The sequence below is a fragment of the Callithrix jacchus genome, chromosome 12, assembly GCF_049354715.1.
Source record: "Callithrix jacchus isolate 240 chromosome 12, calJac240_pri, whole genome shotgun sequence".
Lineage (NCBI taxonomy): Eukaryota > Metazoa > Chordata > Mammalia > Primates > Cebidae > Callithrix > Callithrix jacchus.
Window position 1 is genome coordinate 80,158,732 of NC_133513.1, and position 9,893 is coordinate 80,168,624.

Genomic DNA, 9,893 nt, shown 5'->3' on the forward strand with positions numbered 1-9,893 from the left:
CTCCGCCAGCCCTGTGTCCACGCCCTGTCCACCCCCCCATAAAACCCTCCTACCCCAGCTGCACAGTCGCAGCCAGCCCCGATCTCCTTCCTTTCCTGGCCTGCCCGCTGGTCCCAATAAACCTGAACTCGGCTTCCAACTCTCGCTTGAGCTGTTACCTGGGATCGGGTACCGGGCAGGGGTCTACAAGGGGGTCGCACATTTGGTGCCGAAACCCGGGAGCGAGGGTCGCTAGCCCCCCTAGCTACCCCCTCCCTTCAGCGACCTCTCCAGCCCTCCTCCAATTCGGCCTCAGCACTCCGGATCAGGTAAGTCCTGTTTCTTACCTTCTCCTTCCGTGGTGCATGTGGCAAAGGCCCTTCCTCTCAGTCCCAAACCACGGATCCCTTGCCAAGCGCCGGCCGGCCCGAGCAGGATCCCCCAACCAGGCTCCAGGAGCCTTGGGTCGGCAGACAAGGGACGCCTTCTCTGACCCACCCAATCCAAAACCATTAAATAGGAACGATCAGACAGGGGACGCCTTCTCTGGTCTTTCCTATCCACCTTCCTCTGGGGAAGCTGGTGGGTTGGAGGGATGCCTCCCCCCACACTACCCCAGCCCACTCGGATACTGTTCCGAGACCGCCCTCGGCTGGCAGGAACCCTTTGCCGCACACACCATGGGGAACGTGGAGTCCAAAATTCCTACGAACACCCCACTAGGTTGTTTACTTCTTAACTTTACCTGCTTGGGCTACTCCCAAACCCTTAGGCGGAAGAAGCTTATCTTCCTCTCCCAGGTGGCCTGGCCCCAGTACCAGCTCGATAACAGGTCGCATTGGCCTCCCCCCGGCACTTTCGATTTCAATGTGCTCCACGACCTAGATAACTTCTGCCGCCAGGCCAGCAAAGATAAGGAAGTGCCTTATGTTCAGGCTTTTTGGGACCTGCATTCCCATCCTGACCTCTGCTCCTCTTGCTCCACTCACCAAGTTCTTTTAGCCCGAACTCCTCCACCGCAGACTCCTACCTCCCCAACCAAGCCACCTCCCTATACTCTACAAGAAGAGATGCCTGACCATTTGTCTTCCCCCTTTGTTCCCACTCCGGAAGTCCCGGACCCACCTAACCCCCCTCCCTCTGTATCTCCTCCTGCTGTGCCTCCTTCCTCCTCTCCGCCTATGCCTTCCGCCACCCCCCCGACCACTCCTCCTCTCATCTGCCCTCCCTCCTCCTCCCCCGTGGCGGCCCATACCCGTACCAAGACTTCAGTGCCTCCCTCTGTCATAGCACCCCTACGGGAAGTAGCTGGGGCAGAGGGCCTTGTCCGAGTCCATGTCCCTTTTTCTCTCCAAGACCTAGCCCAAATTGAACGCCGCCTTGGGTCCTTCTCGGCAGACCCCTCCACCTACATTAAGGAGTTTCAGTATCTCACCCAGGCCTATAGTCTCACCTGGCACGATATTCGGGTCATCTGTACATCGACCCTCTCTGCCGAAGAGCATGAGCGCATCCTAGCGGCAGCCAGGCATCAAGCAGATAGAGATCATGCCATAAACCCAAACCAAGTCCCAGTAGATACAGAAGTTATTCCCACCACCGATCCCCAATGGGTATATCAGGATGGAGCTGGCTCCCACATCCCAGCTCGAGACCGCATGCTTCAGTACCTGTTGCACGGGTTAGAAGCTGTATCCAACAAGGTCGTTAACTATGATAAATTAAGAGAAATTACACAGAAGCCAGATGAGAACCCTGCCCTTTTTCTCAACCGCCTTCAGGAAGCCCTTGTCCGCTATACCCGACTAGACCCAGCCTCCCAAAATGGTGCTACCGTCTTAGCTTCCCACTTCATTTCCCAATCCGCCCCTGACATTCAGAAAAAACTTAAAAAGGCCGAAGACGGCCCAGAGACTCCTATACAAGACCTGGTTAAGATGGCCTTTAAAGTCTTTAACGCCAGGGAAGATACAGCAGAGGTTGCCCGCCAAGCTCGATTGAAGCAAAAGGTTGCACTGCAGACCCAAGCCCTGGTGGCAGCCCTACGGCCGACAGGGGCCAAGGGTCCGAATAGCCGCTCCAAGCCCCCGCCGGGGCGTGCTTCAAATGCGGCAAGGAAGGACATTGGGCCTCTAGTTGCCCTCAGCCACGGCCGCCCACCAGGCCCTGCCCCCTCTGTCAGCTCAGTGGCCACTGGAAATCAGAGTGCCCCCAGGGATCTAGGACCCCGGCCAACACAAGCCAGAGTAGTGGACCAAGGGGTGCCTCTCCGGGAGGGCCAACCCCTGATCCTCCGGCTCGGGAGTCTGGCTCTCCTGACCGCCTATACCCTGAGTTACTGGGGCTTTTAGACGACTAGGGAGGCCCAGGCTCATCGACCCCAGTAACCCTCGCCGAGCCTAGGGTGTCACTTCAGGTAGCGGGAAAAAGCGTCTCCTTTTTGCTCGATACAGGGGCTACCTACTCTGTACTTCCCTCCTTCCAAGGCCAGACCATACTTTCCCAGGTCTCTGTTATGGGAATCGATGGAGCTGCACACACCCCACGCCAAACCCCACCACTCACTTGTATGTACAACTCAGTCCCATTCAGCCACTCTTTCCTCATTATCCCCTCTTGCCCTGTGCCTCTGTTGGGACGAGACATCCTAACAAAACTCAAAGGCCACATCACTTTCCCCGCCTCTCCCCAACACCTCCTGTTGGTTGCTCACCACCTCAACTCCGACTTAGACTATGCTTCCCCAGACATTCTCCTCCCTAAAGTACACCCTAAGGTATGGGAAACGGATACACCTGTAGTAGCCACACACCACAAGCCAGTCAAGATTTGCCTCCAGGAACAATCCTCCCGATTTCTTTGTCGACCTCAGTTTCCTATTTCCAAGAAACACCGCCTAGGACTTCGCTCTATCATTGAGAGGCTAAAAAGTCGTGGCCTCCTAGTACCCACCAATTCCCCATGTAACACTCCCATCCTCCCAGTTCGGAAACCCTCAGGAGAATACCGCCTTGTCCAAGACCTCCGACTAGTCAATGCTGCAGTAGTCCCTATACATCCTGTAGTCCCAAACCCGTACACCATACTCTCCAGAATTCCCTCCGATACTACCTTCTTCTCAGTCCTTGACCTCAAGGACGCCTTTTTCACCATTCCCTTACACCCAGATTCCTATTTCATCTTCGCCTTCACCTGGGAAGACCCACTTACTGACAACTCCTGTCAGCTCACCTGGACAGTTCTTCCCCAAGGTTTCAGGGATAACCCTCACCTGTTCGGTCAGGCCCTGGCAACAGACCTTCTAGGCTGCCGCCTAGCCCCATCTATTGTTCTTCAGTATGTTGATGACCTACTCGTCTGTTCCCCCAGCCAGGACGAGTGCACCCGAGCCACTACTGTTCTGCTCAACTTTTTAGGAGACAAAGGGTATAGAGTTTCAAGAAAGAAGGCCCAACTCGTTACCTCATCAGTAATTTACTTGGGCCTACAGCTTTCCCCGGGAAAGAAATCCATTATCCCCGATCGATTGCAGGTCCTGAAAGCCCTCCAACCCCTGCAGTCTGCCACTGAAATACTCTCCTTTCTAGGGGTAGTGGGATTCTTCTGGCATTGGGTGCCCAACTTTGCCCTTCTGGCCAAGCCACTTTACCAAGCAGCCGCAGATACTCCTGAAGGCCCACTTACTTCACAGGGAACAGTGACTCGAGCCTTCCACACGCTCCTACAAGCACTATGTGCTTCAACCTTTCTTGCTCTGCCCAATCCCAATCTTCCTTTTCACTTGTATATGGATGAGAAAGCCCACATCGCGGTAGGAGTCCTGGCTCAACCAGTCGGTAGCACCCTCCTTCCTCTAGCATACCTCTCCAAGCAGCTCAGCCCCACAGAAAAAGGGTGGCCCCCCTTGCCTTCAAGCCTTGGCAGCGGCCGTTACGCTTACAACAGAAGCTCTTAAGATCAACCTCCAACAACCTCTCAAAGTATTCTCCCCCCACAGATTGCAGGAACTCGTGTCTAGTCAGGCCTTACCACACCTTGGGCCGTCCAAGATACAGCTCCTGCGCCTTCTATTCCTGGAAAATCCGGATGTCTCCCTCTCTCACTGTCCTGCTCTTAATCCAGCCACCCTCTTTCCTTCTCCCACTACCCCAATACTAGACCATCAATGTCTTGAAGTCATTGTTGAAACTCAGTCTCCACGGCCGGATCTATACTCTACCCCCATCGAGGCCGAAGCAACACTTTTTGTAGATGGGAGCTCGTTCCTACGCCCAGGAAAACCCCGTATTGCTGGATATGCAATAGTGACCCCTTCAGATGTCATTGAGACTCACTCCCTCCCCTTAGGAACCACCTCACAACAGGCTGAGTTAGTCGCCCTCACCCGGGCTCTCAAGTGGGCCAGGGACAAAACTGTCAACATATACACAGACTCAAAGTACGCTTTCCTTATTGCACACTCCCATTGTATGATCTGGAAAGAGAGAGGATTCTTGACCACCAAGGGCACCCCGGTAGTTAACGGAAAACTTACAGCTGATCTTATCTCAGCCATCCAGCTTCCAAAGCAAGTTGCCATCATTCACTGTCGAGGACACCAAACCTCTGGGTCCCTAGTAGCCCTAGGTAATGCTTTTGCGGACAGGACGGCCAGGGAGACAGCACAAACCTGCCCACCCCCAAAAGAAATCTACTTCCTGTCACGCTGCTACAAACCCCAGTATTCCAACTCTGAGCTCGAACTTTTACAGCAAAACCCTGGAGTGACCTTTAGGGATGGATGGGCCTTCAATCACAACCTTCTGATACTTCCTCAAGCACAAAAAACTGCCATCATAAAAGACATCCATGATTCCCTTCATATCGGACCTAAAGCCCTGCTCCACTTCCTCCTACCCATATTACATCCAGAAGGGTTTCCCTCCCTTATTCACCAGGTCCATGCCCAATGTCTCATTTGTGCGAAGACCAACCCCCAAGGAGCCTGTCATCTCCATCAACAGCTCCACCAGTTGTGTGGATCTTTACCAGGACAAGATTGGCAAATTGATTTTACTCACATGCCAAGACAGACAATTTCGGTTCCTGTTAACCATTGTTGATACTTTTTCAGGCTGGATCGAAACTTTTCCCACCACTTCGGAGTCCGCCGACACTGTTGCTGCCCATCTTATCCAGGACATCATCCCTCGGTTTGGGCTTCCAGCCACTATTCAGTCAGACAACGACCCGGCCTTTGTCTCCAAAGTTACTAACGCTGTCTGTGCTTCCTTAGGAATTCAGTGGAAGCTGCATGCGGCCTACCACCCCCAGTCATTGGGTAAGGTAGAACGGGCTAACGGACTCATCAAGGATCAGCTTACCAAACTCTCTCGAGCTCAAGCAGTCGTGGGTCTCTTTACTACCGTTAGCTCTTACCAGGCTGCGGGCCCGCCCCCGAGGAGCCTCACAGCTTAGTCCATTCGAGCTCCTATACGGGCGACCCTTCCTGCTATCCACTCCACCTTCTCCGGAGAGTTCCCCCCTGAACACCTACCTTCCCTATTTTACTCTCCTCAGACATCTACTCAGGGAACATGCCAACGCTTCTATACCCCAAACCTCAGAAATTTCACCCGCTCTGGGAAAGGTGGCTCCCGGTGACTCCGTTTTCATTAAATCTCTCACTCCAAAACCCCTCTCACCCCGGTGGGAAGGGCCCTATACTGTCATTTTAGCTACCCCAACAGCCATGAAAGTTGCTGCTATAGGCCTAGGAAGCGGGGCCCTGATTAACACTCACCAGGCCCTAGCCCACCTTTCCTCACAGCTGCAAACTGCAATTGATGACTCCCTAGCATCTCTCCAACGACAGGTCACTTCAGTTGCCCAAGTAGCCCTACAAAACCGAAGAGCTGTTGACCTGCTTACAGCCGAACAAGGAGGGACCTGCATCTTCTTACAGGAAGAATGTTGTTACTACGTCAATGAATCTGGGATAGTAGAAACCTGCATCGAAAATCTCCAGAAAATCAAGACGGAGCTACAGAGTTACCAGTTTACCACTAAAGCCACCGCATGGTGGTCGTCATCCATGTACACCCTCCTATCCCCACTGATAGGGCCTCTGCTTATCATCTGTCTTTTCTTACTTGTTGCCCCTTGTTTCTTTCAGTTCTTGCAGCGCCGTTTCCAGGAGCTCACCCGGATCACTATCAATCAGATGCTGCTACAACCAGTCCTCAGCCATCCAGATTGCGCATATGCCCCCCTACAGACCTCCCAGACTCCGTAAAGACCCCACTCCGCCCCTGTCCAGCAGGAAGTAGCCAGATCGACTTCGCCGCCCTTTTTCCTTTTTAAGGAGTCGGGAATGTTCGGTAGAAAGTCCCGTCCACCCCCCTCCCCCCAGGCTTCCCGCCGCCCAGAAGAAAACCCTCAGGTGCTGCTCTGTTCTGCCCGGCAACAACAAACAGCCAATCATCACAGCAGAAAAGCCCGCCAAGCCTCGGCCTATCCTGACCCGACACATAACCCTCTGAGCTACCTCAGCAGTCTGCCCAGAGACGGACAGCCTATCCTAAGCTCCCACGAGACTCCGCCAGCCCTGTGTCCATGCCCCGTCCACCCCCTCTATAAAACCCTCCTACCCCAGCTGCACAGTCGCAGCCAGCCCCGATCTCCTTCCTTTCCTGGCCTGCCCGCTGGTCCCAATAAACCTGAACTCGGCTTCCAACTCTCGCTCGAGCTGTTACCTGGGATCGGGTACCAGGCAGGGGTCTACAAGGGGGTCGCACACATGTGAAAGGGATCTTCCACGTGGTCCTGTTCAGCTTGCCACGGGAGTTCAGGTCAAAGTCTTATCAGGTGTATATTCTTGGCTTTGGCCTTTGTGCTGTTGTTTTTGCTTCTCTCACGGTGGGGAGGAGTCTCAGGAAAGGGAAGGAAAAAAGGAGAGAGGCATTTGAAATCCTGAGTCCCTGCCATCTCTCCCTCTCTATGTAAATCTCTGCTTCTTTATACTATGACTTGCTTATTCATGGAAATCTATCTGAGGGAAGGCCGTGGTCAGAAGCTGGAAAATTGTCCATCTGCATGCCAATTCACTGTCTCATTCATTTCAGTTGTGCTGGCAGGCAAGAAAGAATAGCAGGAGAAGCTAACAGATCATGTGCTTATTCGGTATGCTTGGCCTTGGTCTACGTCTTTCACTTACGGTCTCTTAGATCCTTGCAGTAACCTCAGGTTACTGGGATTACCTGCAATCCAGTATCGCGGTCAATACTGTTATGAATTCTATTTACAGATGAGGAAATGAGGCTCAGCAAGAAGTACCTTGCCCAAAGTCAGAATTGCCCGAGTTCTAGGAAACAAAGTCGAGCAATCTGACTCTGGAGCCAGCATTTCTACCCATTATGTTTGTCTCTGTCCTCCTCACACGCATACTAAGGAAAAGCCAACAGCTGCTTACTGTGGCCCACCCTACTGCTACACACAAGGGATTTGCTCCTGAGGGTGGAGGGAAGTTCATCTGCCTTGAAGAACACCATCCACAGGAGAGGGCTGGGATTCTACCATCAGCTTTCCTTTTGACTGAAAGCTTGTCTACTTTGCCATCAAGTGACACACCAAACCGCATCAGCCATTTCTTCAGCATGCAAGAATAAATTCGATATTTTCCTGGGTGGATTGTCTATCTTTTTGTACTTCTGCCTAGAGAGTTGCCATTTGGGCTTAATTATTATTTGTCTTCATGGAATTATCTGTTCTGAGTTTCCCAGTTTGTCAGTCATTTCTAAAACATTTACTGACCATTGTAAATAGTGACCTTCTATAGCATTTATATGTCATTTGGAAAGGATCTATTGACCCAATAGTTATTTTAATCTAAAAAGTTTTAGCAAGAGAGCTGAAGAAAGTGATCATGGTAGGACAACTCAAAACCAGAGGGAATGGTTTATTTCTGTTCTCAGTGAAATCTGGCAGTCAGAATGAGTTTCAGGCCAGAATGATGAATGGGTCAGCCAAAGGACAAGAATACCATATTTCTTTTCAGTAATTTAATTGGGTGCCCTTGGAAATCACTAGGGTCTGTCTGCAAGGGAGGAAAGACATAGAGAAGCACTGTATTTGCCAGAATTGTAATGAACTTTTAGATGATTTTTTTTAAAAAGCCTCTATAGTGTATGCAAGGAAACACTTTAAGGAATAACACCCTTGTATCTGTTTGGAAAACTGCCCCTACCGCGAAAGCTCTCTCTCTCTTTCTTTCCCTCCCCCACAAAGAGGCTCCCTTATCTCTCACTTTACATACCGGCCCTAGCCCTCCCGCCGCCCAGCTTCCCACCCAGCAGTTCAAACTGACCAACAGTTGCCCACCACCTCGGCTTTTGTCTTCCCCACCCCCCAGCCCTTCAGCCCCCTATAAAACAACCCTGTCCCTCTGAGCCGCGTGGCCATTTTTCCTTTTCATCCTGGCTGGCCCGCCCGGAGGCTCTTTCCTCTCAATAAAGCCTGAACTTAAGGAATTTCCTCTAGCCTGCGGTCCGGTTTCTTTCCCAATGAGCCCAGTCTTCCCGCAGAGGGTAGGTCGGACAAATGGTGCCGGAAACCCGGGACGGGAGCTGAGGCCGTTGGCCCAGCCACGGCCCCCCTCCCCGACCTACCCAACACTGGCCCTGCCACCTCCACGTTCCGATTAAGGTAAGCCAAGTTTTTTCTTGTTTTGCCTTCCCCCACTTCCCGTCTCCTCTTCCTATGGCTCGGTGCAGTTGCTCCCTCTCCGGCGTTCCACACGGACTCCTTGCCTAGTCTCGGCCAAGCCAAGGTAGTCTTCCGTTCCGGCTCCAGGAGCCTTCCGAGGGACAGCCGCCAGACGGGGGACGCCCCTCTGACCGCTTCCCTTTCCGTACTTAATTGTACTCCACGGAATTTGCAACGAATGGGGATGCCTTTTCGTTGCATCTGCCCATCCACGCCGGAGAGTCTGTAGCTGCGCCTGCCATGGGAAATTCGGAGTCCAAAATACCTCTGAGCACCCCCCTTGGGTGCTTGCTGCGAAATTTTACCAAATTGGGATATTCCCAAACCCTCAGAAAGAAAAAGCTTATCTTCCTGTCTCAGGTGGCTTGGCCCCAATACAAACTCGGTAACCAGTCACATTGGCCCCCGACTGGCACTTTTGATTTCAACACCCTCCAAGATCTCGACGATTTTTGTCGCCACGCGGGCAAGGACAATGAAATTCCTTACATCCAGGCTTTTTGGGACCTCCGTACCCACCCCGACCTATGTTCTTCCTGCTCCACCTACCAAATCCTCTTATCTCGAACCCCCTGTAAATCTTCCTCCACTACCTCTCCCCCTCCCTACTCCTCACTGGAGGATCTGCCTGAACATCTGTCCTCTCCTGCCAATCTCAGCAACCAGTCGCCATCAACGGCACGCCCTTCCCCCACTCCCTCTGCACCTCCTACCTCAGAGGCCATGCCTCGCTCTCCCTCTACTCCCTCCGAGCCCCCTCCCTCAGAGGCCGCACTTCCTCTTGCCTCTCCGGTGGCGGCCCACACCCGCCCCCACCAACCAACTATCCTGGCCCCACTCTGAGAAGTAGCAGGCGCAGAAGGTTTAATCAGGGTCCATGTTCCTTTCTCACTCCAAGACCTGTCCCAAATTGAGAAACGTTTAGGATCCTTCTCAGCCGACCCGTCCACCTATATTAAAGAATTCCAATACCTCACTCAAGCATAAGAAGCCCTAGTCCGGTATACTCGACTAGACCCAGCCTCCCAAAACGGGGCCACTGTATTAGCCTCCCATTTTATCTCCCAATCAGCACCCGACATAAGAAGGAAACTAAAGAAAGCAGAAGAGGGGCCAGAGACTCCCATCCAAGACCTGGTAAAAATGGCCTTTAAAGTATTCAATCCCAGAGA

General features: G+C 52.6%; 1 protein-coding gene across 2 annotated transcripts in view; it reads left to right on the top strand.

Moving 5' to 3' along the window:
* The window catches only part of MINPP1 (multiple inositol-polyphosphate phosphatase 1), a 71,002-nt gene extending 62,516 nt beyond the window's left edge, over positions 1 to 8,486 (top strand). The window contains exon 5 of one of the 2 annotated variants that reach the window (XM_078345963.1): positions 5,093 to 8,486. In XM_078345963.1, coding sequence (XP_078202089.1) covers positions 5,093 to 5,234 — 142 coding nt within the window. In that variant the 3' untranslated portion in view covers positions 5,235 to 8,486. The remainder of the gene's footprint in view (positions 1 to 5,092) is intronic. The other variant, XM_078345962.1, reaches the window with a different exon arrangement.
* The last annotated feature ends 1,407 nt before the right edge of the window (positions 8,487 to 9,893 follow it).